Here is a 24,107-nt window from a genome sequence, read left to right on the forward strand (position 1 = left end):
CAACGGCGCTCGGCCTGCCAGACGAGGAGCCGCCCGGAACTGTTCTTGGGCAGGCTGGTGAGAAGATGGATTCTCCCAGCCAGGCAGAGCGCCGTGGAGTCTGAGGGCTCCTTGGGTTTTTCCGAGCTTGCTTTGTTTTCTTGCAGACGTTTCATTATCCGAACTAGGTAACGTCATCAGTGCTTGTGAGGAGTGGGAGCAAATGTGGGAGTGGGAGGTGAATGTTACCTGTACTGGGTAATGAAATGTCTGCAAGAACCAAGGACCCTTCGTGTTCACCCTGAGCTACAAATACGAGAGAACAACAGAGTTGGAAGGGACTCCTCTTCAGCGCCCTTGTAACTTTGGTCACTAAATGAATTGTTGTAAGCTGAGGACTACCTGTATAAAGAGAGCTAGGTCAAAAAAAGAATGGTTAGCATCAGAAAAGAGAAAGGACAGAATGCTAGAGAAAATATAACAAAGTTTTTAGAATCAGAGCTGGAAGGGACCTTGGAGGTCTTCTAGTCCAGCCTCCAGCTCAAGCAGGAGAACCTATACCATCTCAGACAAGCGACCGTCCAGGCTCTTCTTAAAAACCTCCAGTGATGAAGCACCCACAACATCTGAAGGCAAGTTCTTCCACTGGTTAATTGTTCTAACTGTCAAGAAATTTCTCCTTAGTTCTAACTTGCTTCTCTCCTTGATTAGTTTCCACCCATTGCTTCTTGTCCTGCCTTCAGGGGCTTTGGAGAATAAGTTGACCCCCTCTTTTTTGTGGCAGCCCCTCAAATCACTTGGCAGGAAGATGCTCAGGTCCAGGACTGTGGGTTGGACTCAGAAACCGTGTGTGTGTGCGTGTGTGTGTGTAAGAGAGCCAGCTTGCTTTGAGGGTGAAGGCGCTAGCCAGAAAAGAATAATAGGTAGTCTTTATACATTTTTATCACCTTTTTTTGCCACAGTTGTTAAGTGAATCACGGCAGTTGTTAAGTTAGTAACACAGTTGTTAAGTGAATCTGTCTTCCCCATTGACTTTGCTTGTCAGAAGGTTGCAAAAGGGGATCATATGACCCCTGGATATTGCAATGGTCATAAATTTTGATTACATGATCTCAGGGATGCTGCAGCAGATTTAAGGGTGAAAAATGGTGATGTCACTTCTTTCAGTGCTGTTTTTTTTAACTGTGAACGATTTACTAAACAAATGGTTGTAAGTCGAGTATACTCCCTGTATTTAAGAAAAGGAATAGGATAAAAACTTGAGAATAGCAGGCTGGACCTAGGCATCTCAAGCAGGTTCAAACCACTCTACTGCTAATTTTAAAGAACAAATACCTTCAAACCATCAGGACAATACATTATTTTTCCCTCTGCTATATTTAAGATAGAATAACAGATAATCAGAGTTGGAAGGGACTTTATAGGTCATCTAGTCCAGCCCCTCGCCCAAACGGGAGACCCTACATCATTTCTGACATGGCAGTCGAATCTCTTCTTGAAGGTCTCAAGTGATGGCGCTCCCACAACTTCTGAGGCCAAGCTGTTCCATTGGTTGATTGTTCTCACTGTCAGAAAGTTTCTCCTTATTTCCAGGTTAAATCTCTCCTTGTTCAGTTTCCATCCATTATTCCTTGTCTGGCCTTCAGGGGCTTTGGAGAATAGCTTGACCCCTTCCTCTCTGTGGCAGCCCCTCAAATATTGGAAGACTGCTATCATGTCTCCCCTGGTCCTTCTCTTCACTAGACTAGCCAAGCCCAGTTCCTGTAACCGTTCTACACATGCCTTAGTCTCCAGTCCCCTAATCATCCTGGTTGCTCTTCTCTGTACTTTTTCTAGAGTCTCAACATCTTTTTTATAATGTGGTGACCAAAACTGGATGCAGTGTAGTCTTACTAAGGCTTTATAGAGTGGTATTAGTACCTCACTTGATCTCGATTGTATCCCTCTGTTAATGCAATTTAGGATTGCATTAGCTTTTTTGGCTGCTGCTGCACACTGCTGGCTCATATTTAGCTGGTTATCCACTAAGACTCCAAGATCCCTCTCATAGTTACTGCTATTGAGCCTGGTTTCACCCCGTCTATATGTGTACTTTTGGTTTTTCTTGCCTAAGTGTAGGACTTTACTTTTCTCTACATTGAATTTCAATTTATTAAATACGGCCCAGTGTTCTAGTCTGTCAAGATCCATCTGAATCTTGAGCCTATCTTTAACTAATCCCACCAGTCCATGCTCACATTTCTGTGAGCACTGTAAGGTCAAGGATGGGGTGCAAATCCAGAAGATTTCAAAATACCTTACCTATCCTAGGAACCCTGGGGATACCCCCCAAACTGTCTTAGGAATCTGTGAAATCAAAATTATTTTCCAGATATTGAATACCTTTGCTAAATTTTGAAACAATCTTTTCTCATTATTATTTGTAATTTGCTAAAAAGAGGGTTTTTTCAAACAAAATATTTTTATTTATGTTAAGAGTTTAATATTGTATCAATAGAAGCGGACATTTGTAACTCAGGAATGAACTGTGGGATCTTTGGTGCTCAGGACCCCATGGTTTAATATTATTATTTCTGCCAAGTTTGATGAGGATTTGCTAAATCTTCTCTCATCCAATCTTCGCTCATTCTTCCAACCCAATTGGGCTACAGCTTATTTTTCCTATATTTTCCCATATAATAAATAAGTATTGGCTGGGATAGTAACTACTTTGATTGCTCCATATTGAGTTTGGATGCCATATAGTAATTTTCAAATTATTATCAATGGCACTACATAAGCATCTACTCTGGAGGAACAGCTCTCACGTATAATGTATGATGAGTGTGTAGCCGGTTTATGAATAATGCAGTTGCACAATATTGCAAATCATAAATTAAGCACACAGTTGGTAGTGCACTACATGCTCAGTTATACTTTAGCCAACCAGGTTTTGGTGAAAGGCTTTTCTGAAACAGTTGGAAGGAACTCTTGAGGTCATCTAGTATAACCCACCCACCACATGCAATCCAGGAGTTCACTTACTGCAGCATATTCATCAGATAGTTGTGCATCTAAGTACATCTAAGAAGACCACTGTGGTATATTGTTTATGTGATGACCCAGGATGGGATACATAACAAACACAGTCATAGAAAACAGGTGAAGCCCCTTTTATTCCTGCACTTTTCTTCCAAGCTCCAAATATCCTTGAAAGAAGACAAAAAAACTCCCACACAAACAGTTACAAGAAGGAGGAAAAAAGCAACACAAACCAGGCAAGATAAGGGCACAAATTTTAACTTCCATCTTAGAATGCCCTACTGGTGGAAGAGGCAACCTTTAAATGGCTTTGAACTCCTATGATCACATGTCTAGATTGTTGGCATTCTCTGAATCACCTCTGTACTTTCCGATAATTTCATTGTTATTGCTTGGGTCCCATACGTCATCCTCTGTTGATTAACTCGGGAGATCTTTTCTAGATTCCTACTAGTACAAACCGGAAGGGACAATTGAGTTCAGTTCTCCCCAGGGTAGTGCTCATGAGCTAGAATTCATGTCCCATTATTCCCAGTCCAACAATTCAAAAATCGTGAGATTTGACGTCTCACTCACCCAGTAGGACCCAGGCTGGTGAAGGCTTGGTTTGTTGATCTGACCATCAGTTTCCAGTATCAATCAACCAGCTGGACATGTGCCCATTCTTTCCTTTGTTTCGTTGTTTGGAAACTTCTTTGTGTTCACTCCGCAGCGGCAACTTCTAGCAAAGTCTTCATCTTCAAGTTGTGCCCTCAAAGGTAGGATTGTGATTGTGATTCCCGCCCCCCCTGCTTTGCCAAGATGCCTTATATCTCCTCAAATTAGCACTCTGTCTGCCAATCTCACAATCTCATTACAGGTAGTTCTCGACTTAAGACCACAACTTGGCCCAACATTTCTGTTGCTAAGCTAGGCAATTGTCAAGTGAATTTATTCGCTTTATTAAAAACCTTTCATGGGCAAACTCTGCAGTTGTACGATAAAATCTTAATAGGACATCTGTTCCTGGCAGCCAAACAAGCTGTAATAAAATGCTGGAGAGCTTTGAAGAGATTGAAGTGAATGACTTACTGACATGAACAAGAACAGAAAAACAGCCAGAGAATTGGTTAGCATAGGCTTGGTGGTGGTGTTCAAAGTCACGATAGATCCTCCAAAAAAGACTTACGACCCAGTTTTGAAGTTCCCACATTGCCCCCTCCCCTATGGTCACATGACCTCATTTGGGGTGCTGCGTTTACAGCTGTTGGCAGTACCTCATGGTCACGTGATTTGTGATGGCTTTGCCAGAAACTGGCATTATTTTGGTTTCTGGCAAAAAAAAAAACCAGCCCAATAGGTTTGCTTAATGACTGTGGTGCTTTACAACTGCCATGTTCACTTATCAACTACTACAGGAGTGTCAAATTGGATTTCTTGGATTATTATTACCGTGTTTCTCCAACAATACGGCCTCCACCAATAGGAAGGCCCAGCATGATTTCTAGGCATGAGGTGAAATTAAGCCCCCGCCCCCCAAATTTAGGCCTATTTAAACCATGCATTTCCCCACCATTTCTCACATCATTCGTTAGAACTACACGAGGTGAAAAGAAATGGGAAGGGGAGGAGAAAACTTGCCTTTAGGAGCGCCATGCAGGTAGCCTAGGCTAGAATACCCTGATCTACTACCGATAAAACATCAGCCGATAGAAGCTCCCCAAAGGCAGAGTGACCAGCTGCTTCTATCGGCTGGTAGAAGCGGCTGCCGACTCTGCCTTTGGGGAGCTTCCATCAGCCGATAGAAATGGCCTCGTGAGGGGAGCTCGCATTAGTTGTCTTTGAATCTACCAGCGGGGCAGGAGAGAAAGCACACGCGTATCTGTGTCTGGATGAAAATTGGAATGGGAGAAAACGCCTTAGCCCAAATGTATTCTTGTTTTGCTTTCTTGCCCATTCTCTGATCAATCTCTCCAGGGCAGCTTTTAGCCTAAAATCGCCCAGGTCTCCCTCAGCTAAAAGAGAGGGGAGGTCTCCAAAGACCATCCCGAAATTCCGCCATTTGAGAGGACCAAACTCATTGCTTCTCAAAGTTAGACCCACAAGTTTTTCAAAAGTTCTTCTGAATGCCTCCGACGTCCGATGAAATCAAGAAATGTCTTGTGATTGAACTCAATCAAAAAAAAAAAAAGAACCTGCACCTCGTCGCCAAGTCCCTGGTTTTACGGCTCCTCTCTCGTCCCGAATTATGCTGAAATAAGGGATTCCGAGGCTGGCGTTGGTTAATTGGTTAATGACGGGCGCTCTTTCAGGCGCTCAGAGAGAGAGAGAGAAAAGGAGGCGTCGCTGAAGTTATCAGACTCCCCCCAACTGTTAGCAACGCCACCCGTGAGCTGTGGCAGGATTGCCTCGGATCATGTGCAGAGTGCCTTCGCCGTTCAGCTCCCCCCACCACGACTCAAGGTTCATACTAAAATTAGGCCTTTCCAGCCAGCCCCTGCAAATATTCGGCCCTCACCAGAGCAATAGAAAGGACGGTTTAGCTTCTCTCCTGCCCTTCTTCGCTCCAGCTCCCTCCCGCCCTCCTGTGCCACCGCGGCGACCCTTTCACACTCACCCTGCTTCCCCGCCGCATTCCTACGAGGACCGCTCCCGCGTCTCCTTTCAGGAGCCCGCCCGATCTCCCTTCTAAGGGTAGCCAAGCTCTGCTGCCTCCTCTTCCCTCCCTGGCGGCGGCAGCAGGTAAAAGGAGGTCGGCTTCCCTGGGACTTTGACAGGATGCCCAGAAAAGGTCTGGCCTGGGGAGGGGAGGGCGGCAGTGGGAACCCCGCAGATGCTGAGACCTTCCCTCACCAGAAGGGCTTGGCTGACCCGGTGCAGGGATGAGGGCTAGCAGGGGTGGTGTGTGTGTGTGTGTGTGTGTGTGTGTGTGTGTGTGTGTGAGAGAGAGAGAGAGAGAGAGAGGGAAACTCAGCTTGCTTCCCTTCTGCTAAGAAAAGTTTGCAGCCGCTCTCCCATGCGTACTCCCCTCGCCATGAAGCCGTTTCTATCGGCCGATGGAAGTGGCTGGTGACTCTGCCTTTTGGGAGCTTCCATCGGCCGATAGAAACGGCCTCGAGGAGAGTGTGCATGGGGCACTAGCAGAGGCACCATGGGCCGGTCCTTTGCTATGTCTAGGCCATTTTCCCACAGGCCAAATTTAAGCACCCTGTGGGCCGCATCTGCCTGCAGGCCTTGAGTTTGACACCCCTGGCCTGGACTATTGTAAAATAGTCGTAAAAGCAAATCCAGCCATGTGGTGACTTGAAATATGACTGTCATGGCCTACTATTATCTCTGTCAGGCTCAACTAGGTTTGTTTGTAAAAGTGTTATGAATGCAAAGAAGCTGCCAGCTCTCATGTCCATTTTTCCCTAAGACAGAGCAGCACCTGGTGTTAGTTCACACCTCCACTAGGGAGATTTGGAGACATTGGAAATGAGATGTTCCACTCTATCTTTCTGTTGGGGATAAAAGCACCCTGATTATGTGCCATCAAGACATTCTACTGGTTTGGCCCGGTTTGAGTCAACTGGTACCAAAAAAATTGCTACTGTTTGGCAGAAGTGGTAGTAAAATACAGCTACTGGTTCAGCTGAATCAGTATTTTTTTCCTTCCTCCCAACAATCAGCTGTTCCAATGATAATCTGTGCCGGGATTCCCCCTTGCTGTCTTACTGCTTCACCCAGGAGGCTTCCCTGAGGCCCAGGAGGCAAAAAGGGGCGCACGTGTGTGTGTGTGTGTGTGTGTGTGTGTGCTGCGCCCCCCCACCCCCATGCTTTGTTTTTGCCTTCTGTGCCTCAGGAAGCCTCCTGGGAGCAAAAACATGCTCCCAGGAGGCTTCCCTGAGGCCCAGGAGGCAAATAAACGGAGTGCATGGGGGGGCGTGCTTAAAAAAGAAGCCATGCCCACCCAGTCACATGGCCACACTCACCTAGCCTCGCCCACAGAACTAGTTGTAAAAATATTTGCATCCCACCCCTGCCATCAAGTCATTGTTGATGCTTAGCAACCGCTAAGGTGATCCCTAGCATGGTTTTTCAGATCTTCTAATGGTACAGTTATCCCCACTCCATCCATCTTTCTGCTGGTTATCCTCTTCTCTTTCCTTCCACCTTTTTCAGGATTAGAGCCTTCTCTAGTGAGGTAGGTCCTCACATAATGTGTCTGAAGTTTGGTAATGTTAAAACAAAGGGGCAGAGTTAGAAGTGAACTGTAAGGAGGGGGAAAGTAAGGGATTGCCCTCCTTGAAGCCTCTGAATAGTAATAGCACTTAGACTTATATACCACTCCATAGTTCTTTGCAGCACTCTCCGTGTGGTTCACAATGTCAGCATTATTGTCCCTAACAATCTGGATCCTCATTTTACTCACCTTGAAGGCTGAATCAACTTTGAGCTGGTCAGGATCAAACTCCTGGCTGTGGGTAGAGTCAGCCTGTAATACTTCATTCTAACCACTGCATTACTACAGCTCCTAATAAAATTTAAAATCTTACCAAAAAGGTATCACTATCAAATACAAGTTTATAATTCTACGAAAGAACTTATCATCCTGAATATTATATAAAAATGATATGCCCCAAGTTTGGCCTGCCATAGGAATATTGGCACTAAGGGTCTTTTATTAATTGTGAAAGAATGTGTGCTTTAATCCAGCATACATATTTTCTCTCTATATATTTTTCATATTCCCTGTGTTATTTTAGTTTGGTTACACAGAATTAAACAAAAATAGAAACTATATTTCCAATTCTTCTGTATATCCCCTCTTTGGGTATCAGCAGTTCAGTTTTCCTCCCACCTTTGTATCCTGCGAAGTTTTAAAGTTTCTCTGGGGATCTGAAATCATTAATAATAGAATTAAGAATAGACATAGAAAAGAGCATCAGACTAACAGGAGCCAAAAAGCTCTTAATCTGCCACACGGTGCATTAGAAATTTACCCAAATGTGGCAGGTTTTTTTTACACAATATGTAACTTTCAGATTATTTTATTAGACTAACAGTAAACTCTCTGCCTTTCACGTTGTTGGCAGAAGGATTTTTTTTTTTCATATTGTGCTTTGTCAGAAGATTCTTGAAGATCATTCTTAGACACACATATCCATGTTGAACCACAAAATGTAGGCTGCTGGAACTTAACGTTTTTATGTACAGGTTATTTTGATGCGTTGCTCAGGACAGACGTATAAAATGCATGGTCTCTTCGATGTCAGCCGAGAGACTTATAGGCATTAAGTAAAGACTCCAAGTTAGTATGTTATTTTGAAGAACAGCATGGCAGAACAATGCGCTTCTCATTGTTGTATGGATATGGATATGGATCCATTCTCTACCAGTTGTAAGAAAATATATATGCATCCAGAAAGTTACATTGGAAATTCAAGGTGTGTGTGGTTGTTGTTAGATTTTCCATCTGGAATGGCAATGAAAGCAGAATATCCAGTTTAAAAAATTGGAGGGTGGGGGGGCATGGCAGATTTGGGATCTTGAGAAAATGCTGAAGGTTCCATCATAAAAATGTCCGGTCTTGAAGGAAGGAGAAATGTACATTGGCCAAATGGTATTTGTACTTCAGTGATATGGGCAGATCCAAAACAATCTGAGAAAGCAACTTGCTGAGCCTACAATACAAAATTTGTATGTTGATCAATGTTCCCTGGCAACTTGAAGATGTATGGACTTCAATTCCCAGAATTCCCCAGCCAGACATGTTGGCTGGGGAGTTCTGGGAATTGAAGTCCACATAGCCTCAAGCTGCTAAGGAAGTGGAATACCGTAATAGTTGAACACAAAGTCCTAATGGAATGGAGCAACCTGGAAATCTAGCACACTGTACATGGCAACACTTTTATGGCAGGTTGTACTTGTTCAATGGGTTTATTTAAAAAGTAAGGATGGTTTTCGTCACTAGGTTGATAAGAAAGAAGACCTTTGATGATAGAATATAGAAAATATTTATTTTCTAATTGATGGGATGTATAAAGTAGGGTCTATAACAATATTCCCCTTGAGAACATACACTGGGTTATTAAATGTGCTATGTAATAAGTGTTGCTATTTCTGTATGATTTCTCTGCAAGGATCAAAGGAGAATAACTTTCTCTGTGGTTTCCTTATGCATTTATTTTAAATTTTTAATCGTAAGACAATCACTGCAAGAATCCCTATGGAGTCAGGTAGCCTCAGAATTGAAATATTAAGTAAAATAAATATTTAGTTAAAAAAAAAACAGCAAGTAGCACTTCCCTAACTATATCTAAATTAATATTCTTGGCATAAAAAGAGCTCAACTATCCAATCAGAAGTATTTGCAAAAGTGTTCCAGCTGCTACAATGCAAAGACACTGCTGTGATTTTGAATTCTGACCTATCTGCCAACATTTTTTCATTGCTCTGTAGAAAGTTAGCATTTACCACCCTCCTGGGAGAATGAAATATTTTGAGGAATATTAAAAAGGCAGAATATTATATTTCCCTAAATGAGAAATGGAGAAACATGGGTTTTTTTGAGGCAGGAAACCAGTGTTGGATTCAAATTTTTTTTACTACCGGTTCTGTGGGCGTGGCTTGATGGGCATGTAAAATCTCCAGTCAGAAGTGGCGTTTGCCGGTTGTCTGAACTACTCAAAATTTCCACTACCGGTTCTCCAGAACTGGTCAGAACCTGCTGAATACCACCTCTGCAGGAAACAGACTCAGTGTTTTTTAGTAGCTCCAACTGATACTGAAGAGGCAGCTTTTAGAAGTGCAGATTTGGTAATCCATTCAAGATAGGATTAACCCTCACTCATGATCCAGCACAGGGAAAAAGTCATTAAGCCACATAACACCCTTTCAGAGCAGTCCAAACTTCAACCAAACTTAGCTCAGACAGACACCTAGGATTTGTATTTCTTCTTTTGCCTATAGAGCCAGCTATGACCCCTACATAACCCCATAGGAATCTGACAACAGCCAATAGAATACAAATTCTTGCACAGGAATAGGAAGCTCAAATACAAAACCCAAACAAAGTATAACCCACCCACCCTACTCTCAACTCCATTTTATCAGCTGCCCAGAATCACATGTGGTTGGTGGTTCCGCTTCATCAATAAACCATCTTTCCAATCAGCCTCCATGTTTCCAGTGTCTTTCTCCCAGCTTGGAACTGAACCAGGTGGATACTTTTTTTTACAGCTCAAAGGAATTTCCCAAAAATCGGTGGTAGCAGAAGAATAATACTGTCAAATATCTTTCATATTATCAAATATCTTTCAGAATTGTGAGCAAGCTTCCTTTGCTTGCTCACAATTCTGGATTTTTTCCATCTGTCTTTCTCCCCTGGAGAAGGGAACAGGCATTCTGGCATCCATAGTAACTTGGCAGACGTCCCATTCAGCAGGAAGGATTCTGCTCTTAAACATAAACCTGGCCAGGTGGGAAGTTGAGAAGATGGTGAACAGCGTGACTAGCATGGTGACCATCTTGAATGGAAAGAGCTGGACATAGATACCTTCTACAACTGAGCATCCTGGGTAACAGATCACAGGAGGGATCTTCAAGGATGGTTCTCCTGCCAATAACCGTAGAAGAAAGCCAAGGAAGAACCCAACCATTGAGCCATAGGTGTTGGTGCTGGAAAGAAACAGAGCACAACACAACTGGGGGAAAAGGAGAGTGTATACTAGCTCTCCACTCAAGAACCAGAGGTCATAAATCGAAGAGGAGTAGAAAGCCAGAAGTGCTGAAATTATCCCAAACACCACCATGGAGATTCTCATTGCCCACAGGACCTCTTTCTCTGTTGCCTGTAAAAAATCAAAGAGAGGGAGGAGGGAAAGGCAGGAGAAATTGCCTCCAAATTAAAATGGGTGCAAATTCATTAACAGGGTGAATGTTGCATGTTAACAATAGCACTTAGTGTCAGGGCTGTCAGGGCTCCAACAAATCCACCCTCATTCAAATCAAAAGTTTCTAGCCGCATCTCGGAGAAAAGTAAATTGATTTATTAGAAGTTGCCATATTGGCGTGGGGCTGGGTGCAGCCAATACTAAATTACATCATACATTTCCCCCTTGACCCTGGTTTTTCCCCCACCCCCTGGATGTGACTTCTCCAATGGAACACATCCATCTCCCAGAGTCATCCATCATGATCTGTTCTTATGCTCTGACAACTTTGGGCTGCCGGGGTGATTATCTAGGCATTTCAAGAATGCCTTGTTTTTCCCCACTCCCTTTTTCTGGCAGCTAAAAAGTCCAAAGGAGTATCTTTTTAGTTGACACTTAGACTTATATACTGCTTCACAGTGCTTCACAGGCCTCTCTAAGCGGTTTACAGAGTCAGCCTATTGCCCCCAACAATCTGGGTCCTCGTTTTACCCACCTCAGAAAGACGGAAGGCTGAGTCAACCTTGAGCCTGGTGGGATTCAAATAGCCAAATTGCAGGCTCACCAAGGCTCAAGGTTGACTCAGCCTTCCATCTTTCTGAGGTGGGTAAAATGAGGACCCAGATTGTTGGGAGCAAGAGGCTGACTCTGTAAACCGCTTAGAGAGGGCCGTAAAAGCACTGTGAAGTGGTATATAAGTCTAAATGCAATTGCGATTGTTGTAATAATAGTCCTGTATCATTTGTGGTAGGCAAACATTAACTATATAATTAATTCCTTTACCTTTCTCCGGAATATTTTCCTATAGATGTTGTGAGCAAACATGGAACCGGCAGAGAGCAGAGCAGAATCTCCAGAGGACATCACAGCAGCTGCGATGGCACCCAAACCACCGACGGAGATGTACATCGGGCAGAGATGCTGAAGGACTAGCGGAAGTATGAGAGCAGACTCGTTTCTTTCGTACGGGGTGGGGAGGCCATAATCGGTCTGGTTCCAGTCTCAAAAAGGAAACACAGAAGTGTCATTTTCAAAGGTTGCTTCAGAAAGTCAATCAGTGGTGGGCTTTATTTTTATACATGAGGTTGTTGTTATGTGCCAGGGATGTCAAACTCGTGACGTGACATATTGTGCCTTTTTCCCCCCTTCGCTAAACCGGGCGTGGGCGTGGCTAGCACGTGATGCATCTGGCCCGTGGGCCACGAGTTTGACACCCCAGTTATATGCCCAAAGAGAGAAAGAATAAAGGTAGACCTCAATTACAATCATTCATTTAGTGACTTTTCAAAGTTACAATGGCATCCCCAAAAATGATTTAACAGCACTAACACTTGGGCTTATATGCCACTTTACAGCCTTCTATAAGTGGTTTACAGAGTCAACCTATTGCCCCCATCAATCTGAGTTCTCCTCGGAAGGATGGAAGGCAACCTTGAGCCTGGTGGGATCCGAACTGCTGAACTGCAGGCAACCAGCAGGCAGCAGAATTAGCCTGCAATGCTGCATTCTAATCACTGCACCGCTATGGCTCTTATGACCGGTTTTTACACTTAGCAATCATTGTAGAACCCTCATGGTCACATGATCAAAATTCAGATGCTTGGCAAATGTTCGTATTTATGACGGTTTCAATGTCCCAGGATCAGATGATCACCTTTTGTGGCCATCTGACAAGCAAAGTCAATGGAGAAGCCAGATTCACGTAACAACTGATCAAAATTCAGGCATTTGACAACTGGCATGCATTTGTGAAAGTTGGACTGTCCCTGTGTGATTGATTACCCATTTCTAACCTTTCTTGCTAGCTTCCAACAAGCAAAGTCTGCATGATTCACTTAACAACTGCAGTGATTCGCTTAACAATTGTGGCAAGAAAGATTGTAAAATAGGACAGAACTCACTTAACAACTGTCCTGCTTAGCAACAGAAACGTTGTGCTCCACTGTGGTTGCAAATTGAGCACTACCTATAGTATATATTCACAATGGAAGTATGGACTTTGAAATGAATGGCAAAAATTGACTGCTTTGCTGAGAGAATAACATGAATGAATTTCTTTTGACTTAAAGATAAGGTGAGGGAATCAACTTTTGATTTTGGGAATTGAGGATTAAATTTAATCTGACTAGAGAAATGTTGAATTAGGGTCAAGATTACAGTTGTTTAAATATACATTTATTCATATTTGATCCTTAATATTTGAAACAAAAGTCTAGCTTCTATATGGGTACAGCTGGGCTAGGTGACTTTGGAAGTTCCGTTTTGATGTAAGTTATTCTATTTATTGTCTTCTTTTATTGATTGAGGTATAGTAGTTTTAATATTATATTTCTTATATGCTGCTTTGAATATATTTGGTGAAATATTATACACACAATGAGCAGGTTTCTGGGCAGCTATCCAAGACAATATGCATGGTGGCTTAAGCATCTTTCCCAAATTATTTTTACAAAATGATAAGACACTTCACAGGATCACCAGATAACATGAGATTATACCTTTGATTATACCATATAGATTCTGTCAAGAATGCCAAAATGTGATGACATTTTAGCATTTTCACATGAGATATTTCTAGCCGTGCACCATATCAAACAAAGCTCCATCAAAGAAGATGGAAACCTTGTGGAAATGTGGGATTTGCGCATGTGAGGTGTGTGCAATTTCTTACCCACTTTTTTTCATTAGTGAAAGCAATGGCAAAGCAGGATTAATTTTTTAAAAAATCAAAACAATGTTGTGATTTGACCAGCGGAGAAATAGGTAGGCCAACTCTCTTAAAAGATTCTATGTTCTTGATCCTGTTTTTTTAAATTGAGGTTTTAAAATACAAAGATAAAAGACTAATTATCATCTTCTTTTAACGACCCCATAATTTCTTGCAGGGTGGAGTGTAGGCAACTGAGTGGAGCTGAGTGTTTACTGGCCGGATGCCCTTCCTGTCACCAATGCAGAGCTTTGTTCAGCTGATATATTTGTATTGTACCCAGAGAAAGAAATATCTTCCTCTACCTAGGATTGAACCCATAGATTGTGAGGCGAGATCTCCGCCTCTAGGCCACTGCACCACTCAAAAAAATGAAAAATGAATGCAAACTAAGAAAAGTATTTTTAGCTTTTTCAAGGCCAGCTCTCTATTCCTTTATATGAGGTACTGCTTTGGGTTCATAATTATTTTTATGCTAGGGATCCTTGAACTGATTAGGATATAAGAGTTTATTTAACATTTATTCAAAACAGTGCTTCTCACTCTCAGCAACTTTAAGTGTATAGATTTCAACTCCCAGAATCTTCCATAGTATGGCAATAGATTACTAGGTCTGAACCACCCAAATTATGTCTCTGGCTCTCCAGTTCTTGTTCAGCCCTGGTTACCTGTGGAGGCAGCCACTGCTCCTATCAATACAGAAGGGATGGCCATGATGAAGCAGCCCAGTCCAGAAAAATAGGAAATTAACCTGGCTTCTTTGTGGGAGGAAGCTGCGAGAACTCGCTGAAAATAGGTTTGCCATGGGATGGCCCCAAGCACCTGGAAGAAAAGGAGAATCTTGAACTGAACTGAAATAAAAACAAGATACGACGGTATGCTTGATCTTAGCCAAAAAGTCAGAACTTAAATTCAAACCAGGTTGCCTTTAATCTAACAACTCTGGAAAGTTTATTTAACAGAAGGCATGATGGGCAACTCTTTGAGCATCTCCATAGCTTGCTTTCTGGATCATTCTAGAATTTCTGGTCTCCATTTGCCTTTCTTAAACCAAAGAAACAGCCTCCCAACATCTGCCACATTAGGTTATCATCCCAGTCTGACATTATGAATTGCATTTCATCTTTAATTTAGAAGTGTGTTTTTCTTAATGTCCTGTGGAAAAGCAGTTTTCCAGCCATCAAGAAGAGAATGCCCTGCATGTGTATCTCCCATTCCAGTTTGGAATTATCTTAGGCGTATTGTCTACACTGCTATTTAGTTTTAATCCCTCCTTGTGAAGTGAATTTACCGTATCAGCAACAAGATCAAGTGAGGTACTAATACCACTCTAAAAAAGCCTTAGTAAGACCACACCTAGAGTACTGCATCCAGTTTTGGTCACCACACTATAAAAAAGACGTTGAGACTCTAGAAAAAGTACAGAAAAGAGCAACCAGGATGATGAGGGGACTGGAGGCTAAAACATACGAAGAACGGTTGCAGGAACTGGGCATGGCTAGTCTAATGAAAAGAATGACCAGGGGAGACATGACAGCAGTTTTCCAATATTTGAAGGACTGCCACAGAGAGGAGGAGGGGGTCAACCTATTTTCCAAAGCACCTGAAGGCCAGACAAGGAATCATGGATGGAAACAGAACAAGGAGAGATTCAACCTAGAAACAAGGAGATATTTTCTGACAGTGAGAACAATCAACCAATGGAACAGAAGTTGCCTTTGAAAGTTGTGGGAGTGCCATCACTGGAGACTTTCAAGAAGAGATTGGACTGTCATTTGTCAGAAATGGTGTAGGATCTCCTACTGGGCAGGGGGTTGGACTAGATGACCCAAAAGATCCCTTCCAACTCTGTTAATCTGTAAACTACCCTGTGTATCTTTTTTTAAAAATAAAAAATAGTGTTTTTGTGGCAAGAAGAACATGGGTTATCCTTAATTTAGAAGAACCATTGTTTTTATTATTTAGTTGGATACAGTAAGTGCGTCAAGCCCCCAATTTCCCATCCACTTCAGAAATAGATCTTACCAAATATAAGAAATCATCAAACCATCTTCCATAAAACTCTGGTTCTATTTTTCCGGTCCAAGGGGCTTGGGATATATTGTGAGTAGCTGTATGAAAAATGTTTTCTGTAGCGGGGTTCATGATGGCGAAAGGGATACAAATCCACTGGCAGCAAAAAGCAGAAATATTAGAATTAAAATGTTTTCTGAAGGGTTTCTGGTAGTCAAAATGTTCTGTCTGCTCCACAGTCACGATACTGAATTAATTTTTAAAAAGTAGATGAATTGAAAATAGCATCACTTGCTGCTTTCGTGTCTTAATCCCACCCACCTCTGTGTTTTGACTCCGCCCGCATCTTTGTACTTGGCCCTTCCACTTAGATCCTGTCTCTACTCTGAGTGTATCCTGGCTACTTCACTGTTTTATTCATGTAGTGTCTTTTTTCAATGTCTAGTGCTCTATTCTGTTCTGTGGGGTTAGGCTATTGAATATTCAGATTATCCTTGGTAGTCTCTGAGGTTGGTTTTCTTTTCTTGCAGATGTTTCATTACCCAGACTACATAACATCATTAAGAGCACTAATGAAATTGCTTACCATACTTTGGGTAATGAAATACCTGCAAGAAAAACAAAACTCAGAGAGCACTAAGGACACCTCATTTCAACTCTAAGCTACAAATACTCTCCTTTATTGGTTCAGATTATCTCCCAGTTCATTGAATAGCATGTCCTAAAGTTTGTAATGTATTGGGATGTCATCAATCGGTGCTTCTCAACCTTGGCAACTTTAAGCTAGGTGGATTTCGACTTCCAGAATCCCCCAGCCAGCATGCTAGCTGGGGAATTCTGGGAGCTGAAGTTCATATATTGTACTAGCTCGATACCCGTTCTTTGCTACGAAACTATGTGATCGGGCTTAGTTTTTTGGGAAGGAAAATAAGGGGGGAAAATTCTGCCTCTGCCTACCAGCATCCATCGGTATTCATCTGGTTAGCATCCTGTCAGTGTGTAAGAGAGTTGAGGGCTGTTTGGAAACTGAAACAGTATTTGCTGTGTGAGCAAGAAGGAGACAGCAAGGAGCCTGGGCGTGGCTTAGCTCACCTGTTCTGTACTAAAGCTGCTTGGTGCTGTGAAACTAAAACTGAAACTCCTCACCTCTGCTTGTGTTTTACATTTGGAACAGATTTCTTTTCAGGTGGGGAGGGGGAGTAGAACTCCTTAGCATCAGAGCATGTTAGTAATAATATATGAAATACTAATGCTCTGATGGTCATTTCTAAAAATCCTTTCTTAGTGACCACCTAGAAGCCAAGAGGAACATATGTGCCAAATTTCAAGTTTGTAGGCTTTACGGTTCTGGAGATTTTGTGATGATGCGTGAGTGGTATTTCGCTTTTATATATATAGATTTCAAAATGGCCAGGGTTGGGAAATACTGTCATAAATAATGAAAGTACACTGGTGTTTCATTCTGGATTTTCAATCACTCCCAATAGTTCAAGTGAGTGGTAATACAATAAGATAGGCACTTACCAGGCTGAGCGATATAAAGATAAGTTGTATCACATCTGTATAGGCCACTGAATACAAACCTCCTAGCAAAGTATACAATATCACCGTACATGCAGAAAGAATGATGGCAACATAACCCTGGATGTCCAAAATGACCTTCATGGTTGCTCCTAAGAAAAGATGCAGTAATTACTACTTAAGTGCAGTAATACATTTCACGCTATGCCATTTCTCTTAACCAAATAAATTAATTTACAGGTAGTTATTAAGTGAATTTCCCTCCATTGTGCAAACTCTTGCAAAAATTGTTAAGTAAATCACTGCAATTCGGTTAGTAACATGATTGGTAAACGAATCTGGCTTCCCCCATTGACTTTGCTTGTCAGAAGGTTGCAAAAGGTGATTACATGACCCCAGGACACTGCAACTGTCATAAGTACATGCCAGTTGCCAAGCATCCAAATTTTGATCAGGTGACCTTGGAGACGCTGCAACAGTCATAAGTGTGAAAAATGGTCATAGGTCCAGGAGTCGGCTTCAAAAATGTTAGCAACTGGTTCTCTGCCAGTTTGCTGGGTGGGCATGGCCTAGTTGGCCTCCTGCACCACGATGCGGGGGGTGCGTTTTCACCCTTCCCGGGCTCCGGAGGCCCTCTGGAATCCTTCCGAAACTTCCGGGAGGCCCGTTTATCGCCCTCCCTGAGCCTCCACATGGGCCCTGCATTTACCTGGCATCCAAAACGGGCTGCATGGGGACTTCTGGGAGGGGAGGGGTGAGCGGGGTCAGCCAGGGATGGGATTTACCAGTTCACTGAATCGATCATTAGAAAATGATAAAATTAGCTACCAGTTCACCAGAACCAGGGCAAATTGATAGCCGCCTACCCCTGCATAGGTCCCATTTTTCAGTGCCATTGTAATTTCAAACGGTCACTAAATGGACTGTTGTAAGTCGAGGGCTACCTGTATATTCAAAATAACTGTTCCATTTGTAACAAAAACAGTTATTGTTATAGAAATTCTATTCCTAGGATTATCACTTTTTGGCCATTCCTCTGAAATTCTGGAAGGTGAAGCTGACCAGGTTGATCTATGAATTATGAATCTCTGGCATCAAAGAGTCACACCTCAATTCTATTTTCATAGGTTAAATGGACATCATATTCTGTGACCTCCGTTCCTAAAATGGTTGTCATATTAAATGAACAGATGAAATATTCGAACGTATATTCTGTATATTCATCCTTCATACCAACCAGCAAGTATGCTGTTGAAAATTTTTGCTTCAATCTTGGCAGAAAGACTGAAAAGATACTTAAATAACTTTATCCATATTGACCAAAATGGATTTCTGCCAAAGAGACAAATCAAAGACAATGTGAGAATTATTTTGGATACTTTGGAATATTATGAAGCGCATCCTGAGAAGCAAATGGCCTTGATGTTTTTAGATGCACAAAAAGCCTTTGACAATGTGAGTTGGCGATTCACTTTACTTCAATTGATACAAATGGGCTTTGGTAAAAAAATTTATCCAAGCCATTGAAACAATATACCATAAACAAACTGCAAAGGTGATGGTAAATGGAGAATTAACAGAATCTATAGATATAAGAAAAGGGATAAGGTAAGGCTGTCCACTGTCACCTCTGCTGTTTGTGTTAACATTGGAAGTGTTAAATAGGAACATCAGAGGAAAAAAACTATTCTTACCCTCAAGACTGCAGGAGGAATTTCAGCATAATTAAATATTCCTCTCAGTGATGTGGGATTCAAATATTTTTACCACCGGTTCAGTGGGCGTGGCTTGGTGGGCAATCTCCTCATCTCCTGTTTATATACCAGACTTTAGAAATGTGAAGCAGATGGAGATTGGAGCTACAAATATTCTCAGATCACAGTTGAAGTAGTTATCCTGAACATGCCCCCGCTAATCAATACATCATTTATAGGATGGAAAGCTAATCTCAGCTGTCTTCCCTTGGCTTCCAGGTGGCTACATTTAGTTTCTGCCAAGACAGGTGAAAGACACAAATATTACCTAAAGAGGCAAGAACGGCAGCAAACCAGAATATATCAGCAATCAATGGAGGAATAAAAAGAAGGCAGCTCATCACGTTCCCATACATCTCTTGGATTGGATCCATCAGAGTCACGTAATTTCTCATTCTCATGGGATTGACAAAGAAGAACCCTCCTATTTTTTTTAAAAAAAAGTTGTATAACAATTAGTTATTTTTACAAAAGGCATCGTAGTGTTTCTCAGTTAAGCTAAAGGTAAATGTTTTCTCTGTCCAGTTGTGTCCAGCTCTAGAGGGCAGTGATTCATACTATGTATTCATACACTCCGTTTCCTAGCTGAGGGAGCCAGCATTGTCCCAAGACATTTCTGTGACCAGCATAACTATACACCGTGGGGCACGGAACACTTGTTACCTTCCCACCAAAGTGGTACCTATTTATCTACTTGCATTTGCATGCTTTTGAACTGCTAGGGGGAATTCACCCATTGCACGTACTTGGGTCTCAAGCTGCCAGCCTTCCGGATGACAGCTGAGTATCTTAACAGTTAGGCCAGTGCACCCCTTTTTTGCAGTACAAGGTGGTGATTATTATCCTGCAAGGGACAAGATCTGGTTTCCCAAGTATTTCTGTTCAAGTGTACCCCAGGTTCCCTCTGTTAGAAAATGTTATCCGGTGGATGGGGCCTAGGAGCCATCCCTCCTCTGTTCCAACACCTGCCATATGCAACAATCTTACTGTTGAGGTCCAGAAGACCCCCAACCAATGTGCCTACCATCCTTGTCGTTTCTTTTTTATTCGTATCCATAACCATGCTTATCCTTATACCTGTTATCTAATACTTGCTTGACAAATACATAAACAAACAAACAAATAAATATTGTGAAGACCTAGCTCTTCCCCAAGCACTGGACTAGGACATTAGGTGAACCCAGTATAGGTGTGTTGTGAGTCCGTTATGGTGCCTTGGCTATTGTATTATGGCCTTACTGTTTCTTAATGTTGACTTTGCTTTCTGTGTTGTGATTGAAGGTTTTAATATTTATTAATGGTGGGAATTCAAAAATGTTTACTACCAGTTCTGTGGGCGTGGCTTGGTGGGCGTGGTGTGGCTTGGTGAGCGTGGCTTGGTGGGCCTGGCAGGGGAAGGATACTGTAAAATCTCCATTCCCTCCCCACTCCTGAGGGAAGGTTGCTGCAAAATCCCATTCTCTCCCCACCCCACTAACCTGCTTTCCAGCCCCGTTCTCCTGTGCAGGGCAACAAAAGAAGACCCAGCTAATCAGCTAGAACTCAGGAGGCAGAGAATAGATGGGGTCCGGGCCAGTCAGAGGTGGTATTTGCTGGTTCTCTGAACTACTCAAAATTTCCGCTACTGGTTCTCCAGAACTGGTCAAAACCTGCTGAATACCACCTCTGGATTAACCCAATATAGGTGTGTTGTGAATCTGCTATGGTGCCTTGGCTATTGTATTATGGCCTTATTATTTCTTAATGTTGACCTTGCTTTCTGTGTAGTGATTGAAGGCTTTAATATTTATATAGCCACCATCTTGGACAAAACCCAGACATCAGTAAGATGGCACCCAAATACAAGCTTTTAAGAGTATGTCTGAGGCAGCAGCTGATATGAGAGGAAGATCAAGAGCCATGGCAAAACAAGACCCAGCATGAGATGTACCATGAACAGACAGCTGAGGTGGCAGACATAGGAAATCCTACTACTAGCCAGGCAGAGGGTGGAGGGCAGGGCAGCCATGCCATGCGGCGGCATCAGGGGTGGGAGCAGAAGAAAGGGGCGAGGCAGCAGAGTCAGGGAGAGGGGCAACAGTGGCCCTACACCCACAATCTCAGTTTCTCACAGGGGCCCTTGAGAAAACTAATTGCCCACCCCTGACTGAAGAGTAAAAGCAAAAATAAGAGTACACAGAAGAAACAGTGCAGAAAAGACACAGAAAAAACATTTTTAAAAATCCTAAACAAGCGGGAATAGAAGAGTTATTGCCCAACTTGACCTATTAAGTGAGTTTCATTTCTACACATCTGATAAGCATGCAGTGATAGACAGGAAAGAGCGTAGTGAGATACTGGAGAGGAAAGGACATCGGAAGCAGCTTATTCTGCTTGATTCTGACATGAAGATAATGAATCATGCCTTTTTTCACAGCATAGGATGAGATCGTAGGAAGAAATCTCAAAGTATAAGACTATTTCGGCAATATGCATTGACGAACTGTTTTCGGGAAAGGGAATCACTGACATACTACAGATGTTGTTGAACAAGAAGTCTCCCAGGATAAGTCTTATTTATTAACGAAGGAGACAATCAATCAATCAATCATCAATCAATCAAGGAACTGCCAAACAAGCTAAACAGCCCAATCACCACCACCACCCCAACATCAGCAGTGTAGGCCACTAGAATATGCAGTAAATTGACAACAAACCCAACTCTCTACTAGCCCTGATGATATTCCTAATGTCCACAAGAAAACAACCACGCTCAGAGAGCACCAAAGACCCCTGATATACAAATATTTTCCTTTATTGATAACTAAAGAGATATTCGATCATTTTGAGCTAAGAGTACAAGCCACTTATGTATTTTCTAACCAAATGAAATGTTGCTTCTGATCATTGTCAAATGCACATACCAGGGCAGATAACTTGAGATAAAATTAAACATGGAGAGAGATTTAAATATTTTGACTTGGTGTCCAGTGGTGGGATGCAACCGGTTTTACAACCGATTTGGTGAGCGCGCACATGTTGTGTTCAAAAACTGTCCATTTTAAGCTTTAAAACTTACCTTCTATGTCAGCGTTGGTGAGTAAAACAGCTGATGCGTGGCAATCTGCTGTGCCACACCCATCAGCTGAGCTAAAAAACAGGAAAATATAGGACAGGAAAGGGTGGGCAGGGCCAACTGTTCACCGGAACTACCGGTTCGCTAGAACCAGTGTGAACCGATAGAATCCCACCACTGCTGGTGTCTGTTCATTTGTCTAACACCATAATGGTTTGTTTAAGAATCTTTAAAATCTTTACCAACAAGGAGAGACAAAGCAAAGCCAACTGGAGCTTGAACCCACACCAGTCCTCTTGAAGGGAGGTAGACAATTTCAGCCGTGCCATTGATGTAGGCTCCTCCAACCCATGTTGCTGAAAGGAACCGAGAAAAGGGAAAATGAAGTGAATAAAAAAGACATGGATAATTATAGACGGTCCTTGACTTACAACCAAGGTCCCAAAGTTTTGTTGCTAAGCGAGACAGTTGTTAAGTGAACATCGCCCCATTTTACAACATTTCTTGCCACCGTTGCTAAGTGGATCGCCGCAGTTATTAAGTTAAGACATTCTTAGTCAGCTGGGGAGGATCGGATCACTCAAGATTAAAAGCATGTTGTTTCCAATCCCCAGATTTTGACTAAACCTGCTCTAGCTCATTTTCTGTTGGCACACCAGCCTTGCATTCACTGTAAGAGAATAACAGAATAACAGAGTTGGAGGGGACCTTGAAGGTCTTCTAGTCCAACCCCCTGCTCAAGCAGGAGACCCTACGCCATTTCAGGAAAATGGTTGTCCAATCTCTTCTTAAAAACTTCCAGTGTTGGAGCATCCACAACTGCTTGGAGGCAAGTTGTTCTGCTGATGAATTGTTCTCACTGTCAGAAAATGACTCCTCCTCCAACCTCCAGTGTTGGAGCACCCACAGCTTCAGAAAGCAAGCTCTTCCTCTAGTTAATTGTTCTCATTGTCTGGAAAATTCTCCTTTTTTTTTTTTTCAAGTTTTCTTCCCGATTAGTTACCATCCATTGCTGCTTGTCCTACCTTCAAGTGCTTTGGGGAATAATGACCCCTTCTTTTTTATGTACAATGAGAGCTTATGCACTGAAGACAAATTCCTTGTGTGTCCAATCACACTTGGCCAATAAAGAATTCTATTCTAATTCTACTCTACTTCTACTCTAGTCTACTCTCTTCTCTTCTATCCTATCCTATTCTTTTTCTACTCTACTTCTACTCTACTCTACTCTATTCTATTCTATTTTGCATTTCAGCCCCTTAGATGTGGGAACACTTGCTATCATATCCCCCAGTCCAGAGTAAGCATTAGAGTAAAAGATGCTATTTATCATTCTGAAGTCTTTCTACTTACCAGTTGCTGTGAACAACCCAATGCAAAAATTCATGTTCCTGCCTCCCACCATGGCTACTTCACTGGGCTTCTGGTGTTCCTTCTGTCTGGTTTTCCGAGAAGCCCATATTCCAATAGCTAAAGTCAGGGCATAGAATAAAAGCAGAGCTACTAAGCCACTGATATTCAAAGCCATTTTTCATAAAAATCTCAAGAACGGACTGAAAATGGATCCGGGGAGTGAGCAAATGATGCGAGCCGGCCAGAAGTGCCTTACAGAATGCTCCCTGGCTTTGTACAAACCACGCAGAAGAGCTGTAACCTTGTGATAAAGACAGTTGTTTCTTCTCTAGACAAAACAATCTCTTGAGTCTTTAAAATATTAGATAAGAATAATTCTTTTGCTTCTGAGTTGGGTGCTCCAAATTCATCCACCAATATATTTCTTTATACAAAGTGGACAAAAGCGGTGTAAAGTTTTCTGCCTAAGCAGGGGGTTGGACTAGAAGACCTCCAAGGTCCCTTCCAATTCTGTTATTCTATTCTAATATTCTAAAGTTAGATCTGTATTGTTTTTTAAATGAGATTGTATCCAGCCTGTCGGAGTGTTTGCAGTGTGACTGCTGTTGTGGGACAACCCAGGAGCAAAACACAGGACACAGAGGCTTTGTCTTTTAACAGTGGTTTATACACAAGACTGCTATATACATACATACGCGTGTTAGGCAAATATCAGGCAAGCCATCAACCTTCAACTTTACATGGAGAACTACAATGGAGATAGAACATGAGGAGAGAGAGGCGCTCTCACATGGCCGCCCTTATATAGA

The 24,107-nt window shown here is 42.4% G+C and overlaps 1 protein-coding gene and 1 long non-coding RNA gene across 6 annotated transcripts in view; one reads left to right on the plus strand and one right to left on the minus strand.

Annotated features, from left to right (window-relative positions):
• The first annotated feature begins 9 nt into the window (after nucleotides 1-9).
• LOC148130366 (uncharacterized) lies at nucleotides 10-14,075 on the plus strand. Its single transcript, XR_015749719.1, has 3 exons — nucleotides 10-167; nucleotides 11,704-11,833; nucleotides 13,781-14,075. It is a non-coding gene; the product is annotated as an uncharacterized LOC148130366 (long non-coding RNA).
• LOC113420133 (high-affinity choline transporter 1-like) overlaps nucleotides 8,144-24,107 on the minus strand; it is a 22,678-nt gene continuing 6,714 nt past the window's right edge. For 2 of the 5 annotated variants that reach the window (XM_087966158.1, XM_087966154.1), the window contains exons 2-8: nucleotides 22,188-22,301; nucleotides 19,159-19,314; nucleotides 17,140-17,288; nucleotides 15,628-15,771; nucleotides 14,271-14,424; nucleotides 11,679-11,896; nucleotides 8,144-10,814 (exon numbers count right to left, since the gene is read on the minus strand). In XM_087966158.1, coding sequence (XP_087822284.1) covers nucleotides 10,281-10,814; nucleotides 11,679-11,896; nucleotides 14,271-14,424; nucleotides 15,628-15,771; nucleotides 17,140-17,288; nucleotides 19,159-19,291 — 1,332 coding nt within the window. In that variant the 5' untranslated portion in view covers nucleotides 19,292-19,314; nucleotides 22,188-22,301 and the 3' untranslated portion in view covers nucleotides 8,144-10,280. Of the gene's footprint in view, nucleotides 10,815-11,678; nucleotides 11,897-14,270; nucleotides 14,425-15,627; nucleotides 15,772-17,139; nucleotides 17,289-19,158; nucleotides 19,315-22,187; nucleotides 22,302-23,298; nucleotides 23,630-24,107 lie in introns of those variants that run through there. The other 3 variants (XM_087966157.1, XM_026679944.2, XM_087966159.1) reach the window with 3 other exon arrangements.

Source organism: Notechis scutatus, chromosome 5, assembly GCF_049901735.1.
Source record: "Notechis scutatus isolate UNSWTSFEM ecotype Mainland chromosome 5, rNotScu1.2, whole genome shotgun sequence".
Classification (NCBI taxonomy): Eukaryota; Metazoa; Chordata; class Lepidosauria; order Squamata; family Elapidae; genus Notechis; species Notechis scutatus.